General features: G+C 48.2%; 2 protein-coding genes across 6 annotated transcripts in view; one reads left to right on the plus strand and one right to left on the minus strand.

Annotated features, from left to right (window-relative positions):
* LOC118663645 (SLX4 interacting protein) overlaps positions 1 to 7563 on the plus strand; it is a 194863-nt gene extending 187300 nt beyond the window's left edge. Inside the window, exons 8-9 of the mRNA XM_036323486.1 lie at positions 1131 to 1231; positions 2542 to 7563. Of these exons, the coding sequence (XP_036179379.1) occupies positions 1131 to 1231; positions 2542 to 3262 (822 nt within the window). The 3' untranslated portion in view covers positions 3263 to 7563. The remainder of the gene's footprint in view (positions 1 to 1130; positions 1232 to 2541) is intronic.
* A 9288-nt stretch (positions 7564 to 16851) lies between these two features.
* The window catches only part of JAG1 (jagged canonical Notch ligand 1), a 35201-nt gene continuing 27385 nt past the window's right edge, over positions 16852 to 24667 (minus strand). For all 5 annotated transcript variants that reach the window (XM_036323480.1, XM_036323478.1, XM_036323477.1 and 2 more), the window contains 11 exons: positions 24090 to 24203; positions 23892 to 24005; positions 23668 to 23784; positions 23154 to 23181; positions 22635 to 22720; positions 21419 to 21532; positions 20703 to 20812; positions 20381 to 20614; positions 20040 to 20171; positions 19608 to 19758; positions 16852 to 18833 (listed from right to left, as the gene is read on the minus strand). In XM_036323480.1, coding sequence (XP_036179373.1) covers positions 18376 to 18833; positions 19608 to 19758; positions 20040 to 20171; positions 20381 to 20614; positions 20703 to 20812; positions 21419 to 21532; positions 22635 to 22720; positions 23154 to 23181; positions 23668 to 23784; positions 23892 to 24005; positions 24090 to 24203 — 1658 coding nt within the window. In that variant the 3' untranslated portion in view covers positions 16852 to 18375. The remainder of the gene's footprint in view (positions 18834 to 19607; positions 19759 to 20039; positions 20172 to 20380; positions 20615 to 20702; positions 20813 to 21418; positions 21533 to 22634; positions 22721 to 23153; positions 23182 to 23667; positions 23785 to 23891; positions 24006 to 24089; positions 24204 to 24667) is intronic.

A 24667-nucleotide genomic window follows, 5' to 3' on the forward strand; every position in this document is an offset into this window, starting at 1 on the left:
GTCAACTAGTAAGTCCTAGAAGGGGGGAAAGGGAGAGGTATCAAAATGCAGTATAATCCAAAAAGACCTGTAATAATTTGTTCACTAACCCTTAAAACTGACGTAAATTGTACTGGATATGACTTTGGGTGATGCTGGTCCAGGTCTGAGACCATAGGCAGGGCTGTGATGGGATGTGGGACACCCAGGCATTCCACCAGTGACTCTCCCAGGCTCCCTGGGGCTGTCATCATTCATTCCAATGTAAGTCTAATGCAAGGAACTCATGATAATTTACCAAAACTGTTCCTGTGGCAGCAACATTTTACTGTGGAATTTGATGGAGAAGGGTACTTGGTGTCCCAGAAAATGAGAGAGGTTAATGCTTTGTCTGAATTATCTATTTGCTAGCAAAAAGGGAACAATTCCAAAGTAGGAAATGAGTCAATATTGGTGAAGGTTGGGAGGTTTTCACACTTTATAATTGCTTCCTAATGATGCTTCTAGGGGAATATATAAGGATAGGTAGACAGATACTCTGTGAATTATATAAAGCCATAGTGATGCTGTTCATTTAAGAAAAAAATAAAAACAACACTCCCAGTTTTTTAGTAGCTGAGATTCTCAAACTCTAGTTTTTAAAGTACCAGTGTTAGAAGGTTTACCTTGTGATGCATTCTTGAGTGTTGCAAAGGCCATATTCTGCATTTTTATCACAAGAGGAAATGTGGGGAATTCTCAGTATAATCAGGTTCAGACCACTGTACCACCAGGCCTCTCTGGAAGATCAGAGCTGGCAAGCACGCTGTTGCCTGGCATCGTGGCTCTGGGCATCAGCATGATTTGGGCTCAGAGATACCGTGTATTGGCCAAGAATCCCCAGATGGTTTGGAATCAACATTCTTTCCATCACAGTCTTGTATGTTTGTGGTGCATATTAATGTATGAAGTGTGTGTGCTGAGAGCCCAAAAGAAGTGACAACTTACCAAAAAGTTGTAGATTTTAAAAAATTCAAATAGCCTAACACTGAGCAGTTTCATATAGTCCTCACAAAAATCAGTGTGTTCCCTGGGCGGGTCAGAGCATAACGGCTTTTTCTCCTGTTCAGCTAATAGATTTCTGCTTGAACCTTTGTTATCTTTTGGAATAGACGGGAAGAGCTCTCCACGGAGCGTCTGGGTATTTTGCTGAGTGTGCAGAGGGTCCACTTCCTCCCAGTGCAAAGCGCAAGAGAAGCGTTCTGAAAGCAATGTAGGTCCAATGTGTTTCCTTTTCCTCGAGTTTGACTGTGTGTGTGGATACATAACATGAAATGGCGAATCCAACAAGAGTACATGGAACTTAATCACAGCCCTTGGCACCAAGCCTACCTTAAGTCACATACTTGCTCTTCCACCTTCCTGCCTCTCTTTCTCTTGCTTTCTGGACAACAGGAACCAAAGCCTTGCTTCACAGGTGTGTTGCAAGGACTAATTAATTACAAGCGCTTTGAAGATGAAAAGCACCTGTTGGTGGTGTGTTTCATACAACTTTCAGAGTGACTACAGACAGCTCTAAAAAAATGCATTCCTTTTCTAAGGTGCTTGTTCCGACCCTAGCATAATTATCATAATCCTCCTGCCCCGGAAAGCAACAGTACAAACATGAATCTATATATTTCTCTCCAGACTAAAGCTTAGCCAAAATAAATATTTCAGCTTCAAGGTTTTGAGTTCAGTGGTTTAGCAATTTCTTGCCATTCACAAGCCTGCAAATATATGTTGAAGTCAGTCTCTAGTTTCTAAATTCTTCCCATGAAGCTTTTATCCTGTCCCTCAAAGTAATTTTCAACCTGTGAGGTTTGCATTGTCTGCTGTGTATGCTGTAGAAAAGGTGCGTGTGTGTGTGTGTGTGTGTGTGTGTGTGTGTACACACTCTTTTGTCTGCCATGTTTCCATTCTCTCTCCTTACATACTCTCTGGAATTTCTTCCAGGACATTTCAAGGTTTATTAACTGAATCCTGTTTCCAGTGGTTAATGAACAAGCCTGGACACCAGCTAAATGGTGCTTATATTTGAGTAATACCTTGAAATGGCCTGAGAGAAATTCCAGATTATTTTACTTACAAAGAGAAATCGTGTGTGTGTGTGTGTGTGTGTGTGTGTGTATAAGCATGTTTTTGTACACATACACATAGAAACACACATAAACACAACCTCTGCTTTGGATGTATTTGAGCATTTATTTTGGGGGAGGGAGGTCAATGTATCAAATTGACCCTTAATATCTGAAATGAATACCTGTCTGCCTTCGTTAAAATATGAACTCCATCAATAACCCAGGGATCAGTAAATAAAGTGTTTCCTGGTGTATCCCAGTGTATTGGAAAAGGTGAAGGCTATCGCTTGGTCCAGCCTGCAGTCAAACATACACTTGGGGATTCTTCTAGATTTGCCGGGAGATAGGGAGAAGGGGGCAGTGCATGCCTTCCTTTTTCTGGCGAAGGAAATGTGGTAGGGGAATTTGGAGGAAACCATGCCATTACAGCATTACAAAACAAAGTCTTTTTTTTTTTTTTTAGCATGAAAAGAGCTGAAACAAAAAGCAGCAGCATGAGCAAATCACAGGGCAGCAGGGACATTGTGGGAACATCGAGTGACTCAGTGGTTGCAGAGATGGCAGTGAGAAGAGGTGACAGCCAGGCTTCCTCCAGTGCCCCTCCGGAGTCCTCAGGGCAAGCAGAGGATTGCACACAGGCAGCTGAGAGCCACTGGGGGCTCTCTGTTCAAAAGCTGGAACATGTTCATCAGACGCAGCCAGAGGACACCGGCAGCCAGCACAAACCTCATCCTGGGGCGTGGTTACAGACGGGGCTTCAGAGCGGGAGCGCTGTCTGGAGCTGTGAGTCAGCAGCCCCGGGTCCAAAACAAAGTCCACGAGGAGCCCGAGCACAGCAGAAACGCAGGCCCCGCGGCTCTGCGCAGGGCTCCGACCACTGCAGGAGAGTCTCTCTTGGAAGTGACCGATTCCTCCCGCGAGAAATGAGGGCGGGAGCAAGCAAAGCTGTCAGGGTTTTGCCAACATCAGAGCTGTCAGATCCGGGGTTACTTTTGAAAGAGGATTTGGCAAAAGCCATGTCTAATGAAGAGTTGCATGTTTTGGAAAATCTCTCCTCCAGACATCTTATGAAAATTGAGCCAGGGAAGGCCGACCAAACCGGCTCAGCCACCAACACTGAAAGATTAGCTACAATCCAGGGCAGCCCAACCAAAAAAAGGAAGAAGTCTGGAAGAGGCCACTGACTTACTAAAGAGGATTGCAAAGTTGTGGTTGAGGGATATAGTGGCCAAACCTGCGAAAAATGAGAAGTATGTGTAGATGCTGTGATTTCAAAGGAATTAGAATGACTTTTTTAAAAAGAAAAATGTATCTCTTTGTTGGGGTTAGCTTTCAAAGAAGTCACCTCCAGAAGCCTATCTGCTTGTTCTAACAACATGGCTACCTTCTCATCAAATTGTGTAACTGCCTTCAGAAAATTATTTTAATGATAAACATCCTTTCGCTTTGTCAGAGACGACCCCCCTCCTGAAGAACTGCACGAAGCCCAGCCGGTATTGCTCAGTGGTTGAGCATCCACCTATCACAGTTCGATTCCCAGTCAGGGCACATGCCTGGGTTGCCGGCTCAATGCTCACTAGGGGGCTTACAGGAAGCAATTGACCAATGATTCTCTCTCATCATTGATGTTTCTATCCCTCTCTCCCTCTACCTTCCTCTCTGAAATCAATAAAAATATTTAAAGAAAAAAAGAAGGGCATGTTGGTACTGGGTACAGTGTATCTTCCTGCTCCTTGGTTGAGTAGGGGGGCCGTGAAGGAGCAGGCTGGTGGTTCTCAGCAGCTAGTCCTGCACCAACATCGTCAGAAAATGTGTTAGAAACGCAGAGCTTGGGCCCCACCTCAGACCTACTGAGTGATTCTGAAACATGCTCAGTCCAGACCCACCATACTAACTGGAGACTCCCTAGCATTTATTTTCACCAGCCTGGTGAGCGTGGCCTCCTGCTCATCTGCTGGACCACATGTGGACACGTACACACTTGTAAAGCACCTGAACTCAGTGTGTGAGTCACTGTTCCTAGGTGTTATGGCTGCCACAGCACCTAGAGAGCTGTTACTTACCCTAAGAATCACAAGACCTTTCACAGGTAAGTTGGTCCAGCGCTAGAAGACATGGCAGAGCCTTGTTCTTGCTTGTAGTTCAGGCCTATCCCTGCCCCTACCTCTAAGATTTTGGTTAGGTTCAGAATGGACTAGAACCCGCAGGGAACCCCATGGCCAGAGTTTCCTGTTTCCCATTTGGAAGGCTTCACAGACAGTTTAAGTTTCAAAACAGGAGTCTTTGATTTGTAGTCATATCCACTAAGTTCTCCAGTGGGCTGGCTGAAATGTTACATAGTGACTCATAGCAACAACTTATTTTGGATGGACACCTACTAAAGACTTCCGTAACTGCATTCATTCTAAAATAGGGAAGAAATCATCTTCAAAGCACCCATCAACTACATCTTTTTTTCAGTTCAACATTGGGTGGTCCTTTGAAATAGCCTCTCCCTAGTAACAAGCAAGATCAGTATATTCCCGAAAGTGTTGGAATTCGCAGAAAAAGCCCAACAAAATGTAAGAATATGGACGCAGACAGTGTAAGTCCATGCCTAAGACTAATCAGTGGTTTCTCTCAGTTCATTCTATCCTCCCCACGTCTCCTTCCCCACTTGCATAGGAGGGGAAGACTCACTAAGCAGCAACCATTTTCATGGTAGCATTTTCAGTCATGAAGTTCAGTCATGGTCACCACACCTGTCTATGGATATAGATGCTCTTCCTTTGATGTTCCAAACCCTGCCTGGAAACCTGTCCCCTTCCTGTGGCCCCAGCCTCACCACCCCCACTAGGACCATGGCTCTGCTCACTGGTATCTTTTCCTCTTCCCTCCTAGTTTATGTCCTCGCCCAGTTAATTCCCTTGAAATGATTCTGTAGGAGAAAAGGGAGCCCAACAGAATGTGGACCACAGTGAGCAGATTCTGCTCATCAACAGGGCTACACTGCACAGAATGCACACCTGAGCACGTGGTAGAGCGTGGATTTCTGTGGCCTACTGTGGGCCTCTCTCAGAGTGGCCAGGAAGCTAGGCCTGCTCTTCACTGAAGACAGAACCACAGGGTGTCACTGAGGGTTTTTAAACAGAAACAAGTATTGGGATGGTTTCATCAGAGGTGTCACAAATGACCAGGTGATAAGCCAAGAAACAGTAAGTTCCCTGGAACAGTCTAGAATAAAGACAGCCATTCCAGAACAGTAGCTTTAGAACTAGAAGATGTTTGAACCCGAAGCACCAGAAAAAGTCTGTATTGAGAAGTTTTTATTTCATTAGTTAACCTGGGCCTGATGGTTAAAGTCCATTTTTATACTTTTAATGACTTTCTTTCAAGTAAAGTCTTGGCTTTAGAGTTTGGTGTATTTATGCAAATAACAGTAATTGTGATGCAAAAGGGAAAATAGCATCCTTGGTGGCAGATGGACATGGTCTTTCTCACTGCCCTTGTTCACACAGGGTTTTAACAGGATTAACGGGCCCGGCTATCTCCACTTCCTCACCTCAGCATGTGTTTGGAGAGTTCTACCTCTGAACGTTTTCCTTCTCCATGTCTGAGACCACCCCGGGGCTCCTATTACTAGAATGCTCATGTGATTCTTTGGATATTTGGAAGTACAAAAGGGAAAATGGCTGCCAGGTAGTCTTGTTGCATATTAGGTGGGAAATGAAGAGTCCTCTATTGCTGGGATTGGTGTGTGTTTTGTTATTTTTAATAATCTTAGTAATTCAGTCACTGAAAATCTGAGACCCTGTCAGTATACGTAGTCAAAAAGGGACAAGTCATTCAACCGCTTACTTAATAACCCAGATTAAATGTATATTCAAGTCCCCGTAACTCTGATGCTTAGAAGAAATGTGGATCCAATTTGATTAATGTTATGACTTTGAACTCCTTAACTTCCTCAGCGTTGTGACTCCTAGCTCACCTCCATGTGCTTAAATGACTTTAATAGATTGGTGTTAGGTATTGCTTTGTTTTGTTTTGTTGTGGCGGTTGTTTTCTTATGTCCATAAACAAGAAATGTCTGAGAATAGTCTGTGATTTTTCTTACACATTTTTCTTTCCTTTGCCAGTGGAGGTTAACTGTCCACCAGAGATGCATATAAATTGTTAAATGCCAATGAGCAAATGTTGGGGGAGAGAGGAGTGCTGCAGCTTTTTTGTTCATATTTTTTTACTATTGAAAAAAAGTAGGAAGATGTTTCTCATTTTGTAAAAAGCAAGAGTCACAGAACCCCTCTATGTTTTGATTTATGGAGAATATAGCGTCTCTGCACGAGGTATCTCAAGATATATTTTGGGGACGACGTTAATTTTTTGCTTTTTTGCCATGTGTGGATTTTAGCGTGAACTGCTGTGCATTTGGTGGCCTTTGATTCAGAAAGAGCTTGCTGAGGGCAGAGCAGGAAGGGAAGGAAACTCTGCCCAGGAGAATGGCCTGGGACCACGGTGTCGTTGCTCTCAGTTTCCTCGCGTTCCTTCTTGGCAGGCCCCACTGTAGGATTTCCACAAAATTCTAGCGACACGCCCTCCTTTTGAGGTAACAAATGGCTTTCCTAAGAGCCAGTAACTCTCTGCTCAGCATGCTATGACTTGAATATGGAAGTCACTTCAATTTCTCTTTTTCTCCTATGGGGAAATGTCCATGCTTGGTCTGTTAAGACGAGAGAATTCATTCCTTGTTACTGAAACACTAATGAATTGAAACACGTTGGCACAAGAAAAAAAAAATCAAAATTAAGCTGATTTCTTTTAAATGGTTTAAAGCCTTCCTTGGTACAAAATAAATTAAGCATTGTCACATGAAGTTAATTCAATTAATTACTCAGAACAGAAGTCTAACCATATATATTATTGGAATTACAATTTAATGATATAATTAAAATTCTCAGAAATCTGCTGAACCTCCTCTCATTGGGGTTTTGTATTTATTTACCAAGACAGGGAACAAATATATGTCTATGTGTAACTTGACAGAGGGGACTTGAGTGGGTGAAATTGCCTCTACTTGTGGAGAACTACTCAGTACTGGGCTTGAATTCAATTACATTTAAATAAGTTTCATTAATCAGCATGATATTACCATGTGCTACCTTATAATTGCCATTACAGTCACTTATCAAAAATGCTGATACACTTGACCCCCAAGCATCATATCAGGAGACTGTAGGTAATGATTTGCCAGATCCCCAAAGTAACTTTCTTCAGTCAAGTTAGACAGCCAGACATTGCAGTAAGCCCAGGGGAGCTCTTCTTTAGCATTGGCCTTGCCCTCTCACTTGTTTAAGCGATTTCAATAGGTGTACATGTGTAGGGGATGAAAGCAGTATGTAGTGGAAATCAACCTCTTTTATGAATAAAAAGGAAAATTGTTTTAAAAAATTAAATTTGTATGTATCACTTTTCTTCAAAATAAGTTAATTAACCACGAGGTCTGTACATCTAAAATACCCTTTTCTGAACACGCTATTTAAAATTACATTCTATGTTTTGGAGACATTTTTTTTTTCTCCATGAAGCAAGTCTGAGATTTTGAATACTGGGTTAAAATAATCAAAGGAGCTCTGAGTTAGATTTAGATTTAGATTTAGATTTTTAAAACCCTGTGTGGGATGTGATTAAATTGGCCTCTAAGATTTGGGGGTGGTCTTTCCAACTCAGATATTTCCCACTTCTGCTCTCAATTGTGAGCTAAGATAGACCCTTGTGTGAGGGGTTAAAGAATTCGACCTTGATTCCTTTCCAGAGGATCTTGACATTTCCCAAGGGGATTCATTTCCATTTTCTACGTGGGTCTCGTCCTTATTCAGCACTGAGTGAAGTCCTGGCCGACTCCCACTGCCTTTTATGACAGGATCCCAGGCCGCTCTGGTTGCTTGTAAATATATTTTCCCTCGGGGCCTGTACATAATTTTTCAGACGCATTTCAGTATCAGGTTGGAATAATACATTTGAATAACTGCATGGAATGCTGAGAACCACGGCAATGGATGACGCAAAGCCCATTTCCTCGTGTCTTGGGCGTGGCGGCGTGCCACGTGGCCTAGCCCACAGAGAAGATGCCCTGCCCAGGGCCCCAACCTGGGCTGGGGATCAGAGCCCGAAAGATGGGCTCAAACCCTGGGTCCAGCTGCCTCTGCCACTGATTGGCTTGTGTGTTTGGGGACAAGTCGTTTAACAAGTCCTGGGCCTCGGTTTCTTCATTTGTCAAATAAAATGATCTCTACTATTTTAAGTGCCACACTTGCCTCTGAGGATTTCTGAGGTAAACATACAACTCCCATGTGATAATTTCTCCATCTGTTTAAAAACAGGTTCATTGGAATTACCTGTGTAGCTTCTACTTAAATCAGAATCCTTGAGATAATGGTCTGGGCATTGGAAGTTTTAAAAGGTCCTCAAATAATGATTCTAACCAAAAGCCATTGTTGAACTATTGCATAAAAATGTAGTGGTGTGTGTGTGTGTGTGTGTGTGTGTGTGTAAACACTGGACGTTCAAAGAGGCAGGGTCTGCTAAGAGCTGAGTATCCTTTAGAAGGATACTGTACATTCTAAATCTGAAGTGTACCTGCTTCACGAATAGGAAAGGCTTTGGTGACACGGTGGCAATGGCTGTACGGGTTAACCATGCAGAGAGATGTGTGCTGTTTTGTCCTAGTTATGCTGCTTTGGGCCCAGCGCACCAGCCCACAGCTTCCTCATCCGCACGCAGCACTGAAATTTTTCCCTCCCCCAGAAGATGAGTTTTGAAAGCACCTAAATAATTGTCTGGGGTTTGCCTTTGATCCATGATCATTAATATCATTAATAAGCTCTCAAAAAGTGCATGTGAATCTCAAGTTCCCATTTGGCAGGGCAGGGAAAGAATGAATGCTTTTAAAATAGTTTGGCTCAGAAAGCACATCTGAAATAACCCTGTGGGAAAACCAGGAGAATTTCTCATCCTTCGAAGGATTACCTAGGATGAGATGCTGACCTTGTATTTTAAGTTCAGTTACATTTCTTAAAACCTCATTCATTCCGCAGCCTGATTTATTTTAGGGGGTGAAGTTGGCTGTGGGAGGGGACTCTGGTGATGTAGTCTCATGTTTGCTTTTTGTGTTCACCAGTTCCCAAAAGATCATAACATATATATTTCTAAAAAAAAAAAAAAAAAAAAAAAAAACCAGCTTCTTCTCGAGATTTACTACAGCTTTTCTCCAAAAAAATTAGAGCTGAAGAATTCCCTCCTCCTCAGGCTTCTAAGGCTACCAAGCCCCAGAAGGCCGGGTGCACACGGGGTGAGCAGAGCGCTGACCTCTGCAGGGGAGGTCAGCTAAGCACACAGGACTCAAAGGGAGGAAGAAAAAGCAGCTCCGCAGCGGGGAGTTTGACTTGCTTTAGGGCAGAGGAGCTTTTATAAATAAGTTCTCAGACTCCCACGCCCTCTCACCGGCTCTTCTGTTAGTAGTCCTGTCTCTGTTCTTAGACGGGCGCGCGCACACACACACTAACACACATCCACACCAGCACACACACACACACACTCACACACACACACAGACTTCAGGAGACTCGCACAGACAGGGCTCTGACCTCCTCACTGCTGCGCAGCCCTCTCCCACCTGCCCAGCCTGTGCCTGGGCTGGCAGGCCCTCCGCGGAGGAGGCAGGTGATGGATTGACCGGGAACTTTGCTAGGCCCACTGGCTCTTGAGGCCTTTCCTGTTCCTCCTTAACATGCTCAGCTGGTGAGAAGAATGCACAGGGCTCTTTCCCAAACCCACCGTGGGTGTCTGGGAGGATTAACACCAGCCATCCATTGCTGTTGTCAGAGGGAGAAGGTGGAATGGCACATCAGAGCGACCTCCCGCCTTGATGAGGCAGATTGGGCAGGGCGTCTGGGATGTGTCCCAGTCAGAGGAGCCTGGAGGACCTTCCGGTAATGATGTAGTGAGTTGGGGCCCCGGCAGCAGACATTCCTCTGAAAACGGTTCCCTGGCGAGCCCGTTCCCAGTGCCTCCTGCTCAGTGCAGTGACCAGCCAGAGCAGAGCGGGGACTGCCTGGGCAGCACCTGGGGGTCTGGGAAAGCACCCTCGGTGGCTCTCCAGGGAAGAGTGCCAAGAGGGTGTGATGGCACCTCTGGGAGGAGGAGCTCTCTGGGTCAGACATTCAGGGGGTCTGCTGCTGGGGCTCTTATTTTGATGCTAATAAGAATCTCCAGCTGGAAGAACCTTCTGGATCTCAGTTAAAACTTCTATGACAAACTACACATCCATCTGAGAACTCTCTGTATCAGACTGGCCTTGCTTTCTCTTGAAGATAGAGTTTCTCAGTGCCTCTTCATCAAAACGCATGTTCTGGGTCCTGGTGGTGGAAATGATTTTGGCTATTGTTCCACATTTCCAAGGTCTAACTCCAGCTCACTGACCTTGAGAGAAGCCTTCTGTTTTGACACTGGCTATGCATGTCCATCAAGGCCAGCTGCCCATCATACGAGGGCAAACTTAGGAGAGAGGAGATGGTGGAGGAGAGTGGGTTTGGCATTTAGCTCCTTCGTGGCCCCGAGGAAGCAGCCACTGTGCAGAGGGGACCACCAAGGAGGGAACTGCAATGTAGGAAAGGCTGCTGGGGGTGGGGAGGGGAGATTACAAAGTCTCCAATCCACTGAAACCCTCATTAAAAAATCAGGAGTCCTCAGTATGTTTCTTAAGGAGGAAAACCTGGCCCGAGACTGTGTCCTGGAGGCCTTCAAGGCCAGTCACCAGAACTTACCTTATTTTGCCTAATTTTATAAAGCTATTGGGGGGCATGGCTATAGAAGAAAGGACTATGTTCTATTATCATTTAGAGAGCCAGCTACACTCACAGAGCCATCTGCACTGTGGCAGAATTTAATTGGGCACCAGGTCTCCTTGCAGTCCTGTTGTTCAGGGTTGTCTTGAAGGAGCTCCTGCTGGCTGGGAGGAGGCACTGAATTGATCTGGGAAAAAGCCAACCATCTGTAGAGTCAAAACCAAATGCAGCACCTACGGTACACATGACATAGCCTGGTACGCCTCTCTTTGGAAGAGGCCTGTGCTTGTCTGCTGTTACTGTTACCATCAATACAAGTTGATAATCAAACAGTTTCTGACGCCCTTTAGCTGGGTCCTCTTCCTGGGTCTCACAAGGCTGGAACCGAGGTATCAGCCACCTGTGTCCTCATCTGGAGGTTTAACAGCTGAATATCCAGGCTCCCACAGGTTGTTGGCGGAATTCAGTTCCTTGCGGGGCCCCATTGCGTGCTGGCTGGTGACGGGGAGTTCGCTCAGCCCCCAGAGGCTGTTCTCAGGCCGCCACTGGCTCCTGCATCTCGATAATGGAGGAACTCCCCCCCGCCCCCTGCCCACCACCACCATCCTGAATTTCTCTGACTTCTGTGACCAGCCAGAGAAATAGCTCTGCTTTTTTGTAGTTAATCCTCACCCGAGGATATTTTTCCATTGATTTTTAGAGAGAGTGAAAGGGAGGGGGAGAGACAGAGGGAGAAACATCAATGTGAGAGGGAGAAACATCAATGTGAGAGAGACACATGGATTGGTTGCCTCCCCAGCTCACTCTGACCCAGCAGATGGAGCCTGCGGCGGAGGTCCAGGAATGGAACCTGGACCCCTCAGTCCACGGACTGACACTCTATCCACTGAGCCAAACCCGCCAAGGCTAAAATGCTCTGCTTTTAAAGCGCTCCTGTGATTAGGTCCACTCCACTTGGATACTCCCCAATGTTTTAAGACCACCTGGATTCATACTTGGTCAAAGAGCCGGAGGCCAGGCAGGAATCCAGGTGGCTTTAAAATATGCGGAGTGGCCTTAAAATATCCAACAGCCCTTAGCCCTTTTCTGGCGGGGCCCCCCGCGCTTGGGATCTAGCTGGGTTCCGTCATCCTTCGGTGGCCTCTGTGTCCTATCACAGGCTGCTTGGAGAAAAGCTGAGGGCGGGCGGCCTGTCTTCCTCCTCCGGGCCTTTTCACGGTCACTAACGGGGGCACTCACCTACCATCGCGATTTCACGGATGCGCAAACTGAGACGCGAAGAATTTGGGAAACCTTCCCAAGTGAGTAAGTGGCAGAGCCTAGAATCCAGGTCTGTCCGACTCCAAGGCCCAGAAACTCCTGCCGGGCCACGCGTGGGTGAGCCCAGCGCAGCGCAGGCAGAAACTGCCAACAGCGGGAACCGGGAAGGAAGAGCTGCGAGTGGACTCCAGGAAGTCTGGCTCCAGGGTGCGTGCCCTTGGCCGCTGGGCACACGCTGCCTGGCGGCTGGCCGGGCCCACGTGGAGGCAGGCGCCCTGAGGAAACGCGCGGGGCCTCTTCTGAAGAGTGCTGGACGGAGGGCTCACAGGAAGCGCAGGAATAACAGGATTCTGGCGGAGGGGAAACCCGGAGGTTGTGGTGAGGCCTGGCCCCCGACCCCCCCCATCACTCCCTTCCTTTACTTCGTAGACACGTTTGCTTTAGTTTTGTGCAGACCTGTAGCTGTTTCCATTGCTGCTCTTCCTTTCTGTGTGGAGCTGTGGATTCTTTCAAAAGCACTTCCAAAAACCAGCCCTGCAAAGCCAGAGAGAGCCCCTGAGAGTATCTGATTGTTAATGTCCTGAACTTGCAGGGTTTGTTTCTGTTTCCAGGATGGTTTTTTTTTTCTTCTTCTTTTTCTTTTTTCCAAGCTGTGCAGCGTGGGTGCCTCAGCGTATTGGAAACTTTTGCATAACATGTAACTCAGGCCCACCCTGACGTGACAACAGGTTAAAGATGACTCGTGGGACACGCTCCCTATCCTTGCGCGGGAGAGCTGGCTTTGGGGGTGTTGGGTGGAGGAAGCAGAGCTGCCCACAAGCAGTTTCCGGAACTCCCAGATCTGTCTGGCCGCCCTGCACAAGGGACCTGATGGGCTTCACATTCAAGCCGCTTGGATTTTAGTATTTGGAATGGTCGGGTGATTTTTCTGTGATAACCTGGAGTAGCCTGCCAGGGGAAGCAGGAGTGGGCGGGGATGTGGGAATGAGGCCTGACTGTAATTGCGATCCCCAGGAGCCAGTGTGTTGTCCTGAAAACTCCTGTAGAGCATGCCTGGGTGGTGTGTGCGTGCACCTGCGCAGGGCGGTGTAGGACGTAGTTGGGGCTGTCGAGTTCCTCTCTGAACCCCTTTTCCTGCGCTTCGTTTTTATCATTCTGTGAAGCAGAAACTAAAAAAGAAAATGTGAAGCTGACCAAGAACAAAGGAACCACCTACAAAGGAACAGGCTTAATCTGCCTCTGGTTCAGAAAACACCTATTGCTTTCCGATTTGTAAAGATGTCACTTTCTACTCAGAACCTGGAGGAGGCAGGGCTTGGATCAAGGACACTTTGTGGCAGCCTGCGCACTCATTAGGAAGCCAGCTGCAAACCCGAGCTCCCCTCGATCGGAGGAGCCCCCGCCGCCCTGCCCCCCAGCCTGCCAGGCTGCTCTGTACAACAAAGCTGTTGCTTTCATGTTGCTGGCATCTGCTTTTGCGCTCTGGATGCTTCAAACCTTGGGTGCCCTGGTGTGGACATTTGCAGGGGGAGGGGCTGGGTTGGGGTGGGGGTGGCCGTGGGCAGGCCTCAATTCGAGGTTCTTATTGGATTTAAGAGCCTTTACTCCCCAAATTAATTTTCCTGACTTGCATATCACAGGTTAATACCGGACCAGTGATAATGACACATAATTTAAGGCTTGTAAAAGCTGCCTGGGACTTGAAAGAAACACTCCAAGCCAGGACGTGGTGCCAGGCATGCAAGAGCAAGTCATTCAGGTAGAAGCTGTCCCAAGGGCGGGCACCGCGCCTCTCCACAGGATCTCAGAGGGTGCACGCAGGTCAGCAGGCCCTCCACTGCCGGCCGCCCCAGGAGCATCACCCCGCTCGCTGCTACTTTTAACAACCACGGGAGGCAGTTGTTCACTAAGGTACATTCGTTACTTCTAACGAATATCTCCCAGAAATACCTCGCAGTTTTGAAGTGACGCAACAAGATTGCCCTAATGGTTTCTAAACTTTGAAGACTTGTAGAGCCAGAACCCCACAGAACTGCCTCGGGGCACCCTTCTGCCTCCTCAAATACCAGGCTGTCCGTTGGCATTGTTGGAGACTGACATAGCCTGCGCTGGGATGTTTAGCTGCTTGTGGGGTGGAAAAAAAATGTTAAGAAAAATAATTGTTGTTTTTGCAAACTATCTATTTAAAAACAGAACCTCAGGAAGCAGATTCTGTTCCAGTGCTCGGATGAATCAGAGCTCACAAAGTATAAATACACATTAGCAGGAGGAGGCTTCCCATAACCCATGGGCTGTGTCTTCCCAGCCCAGGAACCTCTGAACTCCTTTCTCATTCCCAGTAGAGGCAAGAGAGAGACCCGCAGTCCAAACGGAAATGCTGGAACACTGCTCAGCCCAAGTTGCAAACCTTTTTTCTTTAAAGGCAACCGGTCTTTAGCTGCACGCTTGCGCATTTTTGGATAGACAGGTGTCCACCATTTAGAAAAGGGGAGAGCCACACTCTGGTTCCTTCGGCTCTTTGCTGCCTAAGAAATATTCCCAAATAAGTTAACTCTGACTCTCTGACCCCTCAGATCAGTCAATAAACATGAAGCACTTAGAGCACAGCTTGCTCAGGGGGCGGTGTAATTATTTTACTTAAAAATGATGTCAGGTGGCAATTTAGCAACAAACTGGCTTCCAGGCTACTTAATTCAGTTTAACAAGGAGGAAAAACATTATAATTAATGAAGAGCTTGTACTTTAGTACTTTAGTAGAGTTGTACTCAAATTTTACTGTACCTCATGCGGGAGGACAGACGAGGGGGAGCTCTTCAAAGTGGATTGCCTGGCCCCACTCCTGGTGCATCACGGGCCAGGTCTGGGAATCTGCATTCTAGGAGAAATGCATTGCTGCTTTCACATTATGCTGGTGATCATCACCCTGTCTCACTGGGCTTTGTCAATTAAGATATGCCCCCCCCCTTTTCTATTCTGATTCTACATGTGGAAGTCTAGAGCCTCAGGACAGTTTCCTATCTAAAAACCGTTGACTTCCAGGTCATTCTTTCCTGGAGTTTCGTGTTGTATCATTCTCATGCGGAGTTCTAGTGAGCTGTTTTCCTGCAGGGCCTGCTCAGAGGGCCCAGAACATCCGTGGGGAATAGGAAAGGTGTTGAGTCCCGTCCTTTCCCTTCCCTGTATCCAGGATAACCAAGGCCCCCTTGCCCGATTCCTTCTACCTGGAGAAAGGGGAGAAACATCCTGACCGTTAAGACCCTGGATTTGAGGAGCCTGATCTCTGCCTTCCCACGTAGAGTGTCCTGGACAGAAGGCTCCTAAAGGCACATGTGCAGCTCAAGATCACCTCCCTCCTGGGATAAAGAATTGCAGAGGCTCATTAAATGGTTTTCTTTTTTTCTTTTTTTCTTGGCACAAAAGCATTTGGTAACTATCCAAGGAATGCTGGGGTCCTGCATACTCCAAGTTTACAAACCACCAGAGCACGGTATTGCTTCAGGATGGTTTGAGTTCAGCGCAGCGAGACCAGACTCGGTCCGTACCAAGTGAGCACGTCCCTCCTTGCCCCCACCTTGCAGAAACCGGCTGTTCACCAGCAGAGATTAGTGGCAGCAGTATTGCTATACTGGGTCAGGGAGATGTCACAGGAATCCACACTCCTTCGGGGCTGCCTCCCCAACAGGCCAAAATGCACTGCCACAGATGGACTCTGACCTTGAGGGCTCTGTTCAGGCACCAGGAGTGCGGGGTATGTAAAGCCCACCACCCATTCCTAATGCCCATCAGAGAAGACAATTCCTGGCCTCAAGGAAACAACAGCTCCCCAAGAATGAAAGAAGACATGCCCGTCAGCTTCTTCATTCAAAGTGAGTTGCTCCAGTCGGAGCTATGCTATGGAACCTGGAGGATGGGTGGCCTGAACCAGGCAGCACTGGGGACAGCTCCCCCCAGGAGGGAAGCTGTGGCTTATTCACCGGAAGTAGGGAACTCCTGGCAACTCCGAGCACCTGCTGGAAGTTGTCCATGTACATCACCGCAGCTCATCCCTTCCCTTGCTGCAAGTGCCAGAGGCAAAGCTTCCCCACCCCACCCATGAGGTGGGGGCAGGGCCATGGTGTCCTCTGGCCCAGTAGCCACGCGCGAACCACAGCGCTCCTGCCCTCACCAGTTTGGGAACAGCCCACCTTTGGAAGGCCCAGCACCTGGCACCCAAAGCAGTGTGGCGAGGCCAACTTCCTGGGTTCAGTGATGAGTGAATAGATGGGCCATGGCTCCAGGAGCAAACTATCCTGGAGGCATAAGTGTGCACAAAACCCACAAGGTCTCTCATGATGGAAGGATGTTACTATATTAGCCCAAGGAGCCCAAACACCCAGAGGAAGAGCATTAAATCTCCCTCTTCAGCCCCCAACACCAATTCCGTTTTTTAAAACCCTTTTAGTGCACGGGAGCGCTCACACTTCCCTCCACGCTGCAGGCCACTGACCCAGTGGTTTATTCAGAAAGTATTCAAGCTTCTTGAACGACAAGGCCCCCAGGTGGGGCTCACTGCAAGGGAATCTGGAGGCTGAAAAGGCTTGGAGTTCCTGGTCCGAGCCCCTAGTTATCACCACCATAGGCACAGCAGAGCCAAACCACGTAAGCTCAGAAGAGGCCACACTTTCCATGTTTTTATACAAAAAATTTAATAAATATTACTTTTCAAAATTTATTGCCAGGAACAACACATCGAAGATGCATTTTTATGTTCATAACACTAATAGGACAATACAAAGTATCTTCACGGTCTCCATGGTGAACCAACAAAATGACTGTTTTATAAGCCTTCTGGATCTTAAACTTCGGAAGAGCGCTTTGATTTCCTTGCGTAAGGCAGGCAGTGTACTCTACGGCAACCTAAACAGTGATCTTACTGGGCATCTCACGGTTCAAGTATTCAACTAGCTTATTAGAATACTCCCTAAATGCAGTAGATAACAAAAATCAAAGCTACGGTGGTTCAGTATTACATACGAATGGTGAAAAGAAATCAGAATTTACAAAATAAGATTGGTGTGCTTCCAACTTCACACAATTAATTTGATCATTTTAATGATATTCAACCACTCACATTTTGGCTACGTTTACATCATAACTCAACTTGTTCCCTTAAACGGCTGTGCAGCAGATCACCTGCCTGTCTCTTTTCAAGTCTAAAGCAGAAAAAAAAAAATATCAAAACAAAAAAACTGTTCTAGACTAATTCTGAAACTGCCTCGGTCAATCCTGAAAACGTGTTTTAAAGTGATGCTCTAGATTCTCTAGAGGAAGGTGTTTTAAACATCTTGACGTCCAAAAAAATAATAAAAAAATTCCACCAGTATTCCAGGCACAGAAGCCCATTTACTGTCTTAAAAATAAACCATTTTCAAACACCTTACTTTTGGCTTATAGGCAACACGTAGTAAGAAAATAAGTTCAAAAAAAAATAAAGCCATACACTTACAATGCTATCAAAAACCTTCAGTTCTAAACACATACATATAAATAAAAAGGAATGATGTTTTAAGGCTCTTGATTATTAAGTTAATAAATCAAATATACACAGTGATTAATAAAAAAAGAATTATTTACATAACTATACAAAAAAAATTCTACTTTTGACACATTTTTCCTCTTTAAATTCTTCATTTTACCCAGCAACTGCTGACATCAAAGTCCCTCCCCCCCGCCCCCAACAACAACAAAATACAATAAAAAAAATAAATAATAAACTCATTTGTGATAGTTGCTGTGGTTCTGAGCTGCAAAGGCACTTTTCAAATACAGAACTACTTGTACGTCATAATAAAACCAATATACAAAAACAACTCAAGAGTCAATAAATATAAATAAAACTATGCTCCTAAGACTGCATCACCATCGGGACATCTGGCAGAAGTGGCAGCTCGAGGCCTAGGGGCCAGGCCTTCTCCTGGGCGCTGGTCCCAGACCTGCCGGCTGCAGGGACCATGCCCCAGGGCACTTGGGCCTGGATTTTGCATAGCTGTGAGATGCAGCCCTCGATCTCCCAGGCAACCACAGAAACTACCATTGCCAGTGTAAGCCAGCTTGTCAAAACTTAAATTAACACAGGGATTCTAAGTCATCAACAGCCTCAGCCTGGCTAGACAGTTAAAGAACTACAGCCCCGCGTGCCCTCGGACTCTACCTAGCGGTGGAGTGGCGCCCGCCGTCTGCTATACGATGTACTCCATGCGGTTTAGGCTCTGGGCGCTCTCCAGGTCTCTGTTGTCCTGTTTGTTTGTCCAGTTTGGGTGTTTGGCGGGCGTGCCGTTGGGGGGCTTCTCCTCTCTGTCTACCAGCGTGTACGCCGGCTGCTTGGCAAACCGGGCCTTCTGCTGGTGCTTGTCCATGTCGTCCTCCTCCACCTCCGAGTTGTGTGTCCTTATTTTGGACATTTTGGAGTTCTTGTTCTCGTAGTCCTTGATGGGGACCGTGTTGGCCCCGAGCTTCTCGATGGGGTTTTTGATCTGGTTCAGCTGCTCCCGGACGTTGTTGGTGGTGTTGTCCTCGGAGGCCGAGCGGGCGTGACTGCTGGGCTTCCGCCGCTTCCGCACACACCAGTAGAAGGCCGTCACCAGGCAACAGATCCAAGCCACGGTCAGGACTGAGCTCAGCAGAGGGACCAGGAAATCTGCAAGGCAGGCCCCCAGCCAGTTACCTCTCGGAACAAAAGAACACTAGCCCTGGTTCCCCTGACCTTAGTCCCTATAAGGGGCACCGTGGGGTCAGGTCCCTTTGCCCAACTGTATACTGTCAACGCACAGCTTGAGCAGCAGTGCTGGGCCCTGGGCCCTGGAGGCCCTGACACTTGTCTCCAGCAGGACTAAGCTAAGCGGCACCCCCCACAGATTCCCCAACTTTGTGTGGGGAGAGCAGCGCAGGGTTCAGGCAAGGGGACTCTGGCTACGTAGGTAGCTCATTACAGGATATGGTTTTCAGAATTATCAGAAACCCATCTGAGCGCAGACAGCTCCAATTCCCCAAGTGGTCATGAGCCCGGTTCCTCGCCTTGCTAGAACAATGATGCTCAGGATCGGGGGAAGGGGAGTCTGGACGCACTGCAGGCCATCGAGCTGTCAATCAAGCCAGTATCTCAGGGGCTTAGGATGGGCTTCCCCATGACACCAGGACGCCAAGAGCCCGAGGCACAGAGATGCTCTGTGCACATCGGGGGTGCCCGCCTGTGAGAGCACAGCCTGTTGGCACGGGGAAAAGTGAGGTCGGCCTCTGCCCATCGCCCTGTGACTTCAGTCATGTCCCGGGGTCTGTTTCCTCACCAGTTAAGTGGGGTGGAGGGAGCTTCTCGGGGAGGTCAGGTAACTGCGCGCCTGGTGGTTTTATTGGACAGCACGCTAGATCCATTTGGCACCCATCCCAGAAAGGGACTGTTCCCACCGGCACTCACCCGTTCTGTTCTTCAGGGGCCGCCTCTGAACTCGCACTTCGGCAACGGCCGCAATAAGGGAGCTGTTCCCATCACGTTTACTAACGAGGTCTATAATCTTGTCAGTGATTTCCTTGATAGGGTTCCCATCATCCCGTATGTCTTCAGCAGACTGGAAAAAACAAAAAAAGGTCAGTCTGCAGGGCTAGGGAACACTCCACAGTAGCTTTTCTTTCCATTTGATGTAACATTTATTTTATTTTTAAAAAATTAAAAACTTTTTTTTTCCAATTACAGCTTCCATTCAATATGATTTTGTACTTTTATTCAAAATTACTTGAAAACACACGTATGCCAAACTCTCTTCCAAAGTATTTATTTGCTCCTGGCTAAATGAAGTTTGCTAACTACCTTGCAATCAAAGCATGAACTGTGAATGGATCTTATACTTACAATGGCCACATGTATTTCATTATTTGCCGAAGGGGAAGGCTCACAAGCTATGTAGATTGAATATTCAGCGGACACATTCTTCAAAATATTCAAATTCCTCAACTCACTGCAAATGTGCTCCGTGGTAAGACCCTAGAACAATATTGAAAAGTCCACACGAGTAAGATACTGGGAGGAGAAAGGCTGACGTTTGCTTGGAAGGTAGGTGATAGGTAAGCCACACGTTGCTGTAAGGTGCGTAAGACAGGACCTGGGGCTAGAGAACTAAACCCCAGCATGTGACCATCCCGCCTCAGGACAAGCAGCCACACAGCACCCCAACGTGAAAAGAAGCTCCGTACCGGGGACATCATCTCTTTGTTGAAGGTGAAGGTGATGTTTGCGCAGTTCTCCTGGTAATAGGGGTCAGACGCGCATTTGGTCTTCACAGGCTGGAGGCTGGAGGAGTGACACTCGCCCACGCCCGTGCAGGGGCGGACGAAACACTGGTCTTCCAGGATGGGGAGGCAGCTCTGCCCGCTGGGGCACTCGCTGTGCCCTTTGTGGAGCAGGCAAGGTCGAGGGCCACACCAGACCTGGGGAGAGATGGGAGTGGGCAGCTCAGGAGAAATGTCCACCCGCTGATCCAGGACTCAGGAGACCTGGGCAGCCCCCGTGCCCTACCTTAGAGCAGGCGATCCTTCCGTTCAGGCACTGGCAGGTATTGCAGTCATCATCCCACTTGGCCCCATCGGGTATCACGCCCCCCATGGTGATGCAAGGTCTCCCTGAAACTGAGAGGTGGAGACGCTTGAGTGAAAGGACTTTCCTTACCTGTGGATGGATCTCTCGTTTCTCTACTCCCTCAGTGAGGAAGTGATTACACCCCTGCCCTCTGTCACGTGACAATAGTTCCTTCCAGGAGAGCAAGTACACTTCCCTCCCCTACTAGCTTTTTGCCTGGCCACGTGGCCACGGCAGCACCAGGGGTGTGGTCAGCAGTCTCCCAGGTGGCTGGAAGAGCACACTGCCTCTTGCAAGCCTGCCATTCGCCAGGAAAAGAACGTGTCCCAGACACAGCTGATGGTGCCGGGAGGGTGAGGAGGGACAAAGGATAGACCTGAGCCCAGTCTACAGCACCTATCACTCTGCCCGCCCTACAGACCCATGAACACAAATAAACGCTTGTCGTAGCCACAGAGTTCTGAGATGGCTTATTACACAGCATAATCACAGCTCCGGGGACCTCTCAAAGTATCCCCTTCCCTCTGGTCCCCACATGTCCCTCCGTGCTCACCCCCTGAGCACAATGCCTACTCATGGCCAAAAATGGTGACTGTAGTGTCTGGAGCACCCACATACCCCAGGACACATGAGCAGCCGGGGTCCGGCCCACATACCTTCCTGGCACTTGGTGCCACTGTGCCCTGGAGGACAGACACACCGGTAGCCGTTGATTTCATCCACACAGGTTGCCCCGAAGGCACAGGGTGAAGACTGACATTCATTAATGTCTAGGAGAAATGGAGTTAAAGTTTAGGCTCCAAGGGGAGGCAGCACTGTTTGACTATGTTTTCACTGGCATAATAAGCAAATAGAAAGGCATAGGATGTGTAAATATGAGGTGGATGGATTCTCATCATGTAATCAGCACCCAAACAGGCCATCAGTGCTCTGAGGGCGCCAGTCCCAGCTCCCCCAACCACCACTAGCTTGACTTTTAACACCTGAGAATCATTTAATTTAAATTTGCTGCCTCCCCAAATGAGTTCCTTCTTCTGAGTACAATTTCCAGGAAGGGCTGGCAATGTTCATTAAAAGGGTCAGACAGCAAATATTTTAGGCTTTGTAGGCCATGTGGTTCCTGTCACAACTACCCAACTCTTATCACAGCTGAAAGCAGCTAGACAGTGTTAATGAATGAGCATGGCTGTATGCCAATAAAACTTTATTTACAAAAACAGGCAGCGGGCCAGATTTGACTCCCAGGCCGTATGTCAACCCGATTTAGAGACATGAGATAGAAACAATGCACCCTCAGTCAGTCCCAGACCAGGGGATCCCAAACACAAGTAACACTTTAAATAACTTGGGGACTAGAACACACACACAACTATTCTGTCACTTTTGTAAAAGAAAAGGCATATAAAAAGGTAGGGGAAAGGCTCAAAATAAAAAATGAACTCTAAGGTTCCTGAAAAACGGCACTGCCTGCCCGCACGATTTTAATCCTTCCACCAAGTCTTGGGAAAACCATTGGTGTTAGCTCTGTGCTCCACCAGCGTAGCTGTGGTTAATGTCCACTTGCCCATAATTGCATGTTAGTAACGGGGAAAAGCACACCCTTTCCTTAGGGCCTCAGAGTAGCTTAATCGTCAAGTTCTGTGGCTGGTGCCCTCGCCCCTAAAACAAGGAGGGCTGTGCCACCCATGGGAGGGCCAATGGGTACCTAAGGGTCTAGTCTAGCCAGTGGGAGGTGGGCGATTAGAAAGCCCTGTCAGGCAATAAAGGGAATCCCAAATCACAGCCTAATTGCTTTAAAGATGAACAGTCTCAGGCTGAGGGGTGGCGAGGGGGAATAAAGCCACTGGAAACCCAGCTGAGGGCAGTCCTTACTTATTCTGCAGTCAGGCCCGGCAAAACCAGGGGCACACTCGCACCGGTACCAGTTGTCTCCATCCACGCACGTGCCACTGTTGTAACTAAGAAGAGAGCAAAGACCACCTAAGTTACCAACCTCCCGATCCACGGCTCCGGCTGCCAGTCAACAGGAAGCCATGCCTGTTGCCATCAGCTCTCACCCTGGCCACATTCACTGCTGCCCGGGGGGCTTTAAAAATGCTGATGGTCCCACCCACCCCCAGAGAGTCTCAGACAGGTGTCAGTTGCATCCTGGGCACTGGGGCTTATAAAAAGCTCCCAGGTGATTCTCATGGGCAGTCAAGGCTGAGAATCAGTGCTCTAAATCAAGACAACCTGGCGAATTACAGCGTGGTCCACAGCCCAGCAGGGCATTTGTTAGAAAGGCAGGGTCTGCAGCCCATCTGATCTCCCGAATCAGAACCTTTATTTTAGACAAATGCCCATGGACATTACAGCCAATGTACATACGGCTTAAAAGGTGGTCACACTCACCAGGGATGAGGGCTGCAGTCATTGGTATCTGCAAAATAAAAAGACAACTTAACAGGGAAGCAGTCTTAGCCCTCAGCAAAAACCCCGAGTTCCCTAATGCCCAAATGATAACGTCGCCGGTAACACCAGCAGAATGCACTTAAGACCCTGCTCAATTGGAACCAGGCCTGCGCCACACTGTTCCCTTCACCGTGGGACCCATGTCCACAGGAAGAGGCCCTGGCAGGGCTGGGAAGGCGTGTGAGAATGGAAAGAGACAGGCGCTTCTCAGACGGAGCTGAGGACGAGACACCATCTGTCTCCACTTATCTCCTCCCGACTTTCTCATGCCCAGGTCAGGGCTGCATCCCATCAAGTCATTAGGACAGAGCCAGGTGATGCAGAGGCCAACATCACACAGCTCTGCTGCCTCTGGTTCTCACCCCCCCTTTCCCCAAGTCCCCGGGGGTGTTAGGCTGAGCTCCCTCAGCCTTGGGGGAAGGGGGTGCATGGGGAGAGGGGGGCGGACACTCACTCTGAGTGCAGATGGGCCCCTCCCAGCCTTCTTTGCAGACACACGTGAAGGACTCGCCGTTGACCACACAGGTGCCCCCGTTGTGGCAGGGGCTCGGCAGGCAGCTACTATTTCGGGCTGTAAAACAAAAAACAGACAAGACCTAAGGATCCAAAGAGTCTGAGGGGGCAAGAGCCAGACCCCGGGAAACCACTCGCAGGGGCTCATGTGGGGCAGGAAGTTACCTATGTTACAGGTCGTTCCTTCCCAGCCTCCGGGACACATGCACTTGAAAGCATCCCCTTCATCATAGCAGGTGCCACCATTGTTGCAAGTGGCCTCGTCACACTGGCTGTCGCCTGGAGGAGGAAGATGTCAGTGTGAGCCCCTGACCAGCCCCCTCCCAGAAGAGGGAGACAGCATCCCAGCCGGCGACCACTTACGGGAGTGGCAGGTCTTTCCTTTCCACCCGTTTTTACAGTCACAGTAGAAGTCGTTGACCAGGTCGCGACAGGAGCCCCCGTTGTGGCAGGGGTTCTGGCTGCAGTCGTTAATGTCTAGAACCAAAGAGGAGACACCCAGCTGAAAGCACGTCCATCCAGGACCTCACAACCCATGAGAGCCACGCTGTTCCCACGGCCACCTCCACCCCTGCTTTCTGCTCCAAGACCAGCTGAGCAAGCCCAGGACCTGAACGCCATCACCCTCTTCCCAGGAGTAAAGAAGCCCCCGACTAGCTCACTTCTAACGCCCCAGGTTATGCAAGTCAGGGGCAGGCCTGACCCTCCCACAAAATTAAAATCAAAAGACGGGCAGAAATTATAATCCAAACAGAAGGGGGCTCCTTAATTGCAAGCAGGGACATTAATCATCCCAATTACACAGTCTGACTTGAGAGTGTCTCGGCAGAAGTGCCTTCCCACTGGCCGTCCCCCACATTAACAAACGCGAGCAGGACCGGGGCGACGCTGTCCCACTGCAGGGGCAGCTGGGGTCTCCCACACAGAGATTTCATTAAAAG

The sequence above is a fragment of the Myotis myotis genome, unplaced genomic scaffold, assembly GCF_014108235.1.
Source record: "Myotis myotis isolate mMyoMyo1 unplaced genomic scaffold, mMyoMyo1.p scaffold_m19_p_9, whole genome shotgun sequence".
Lineage (NCBI taxonomy): Eukaryota > Metazoa > Chordata > Mammalia > Chiroptera > Vespertilionidae > Myotis > Myotis myotis.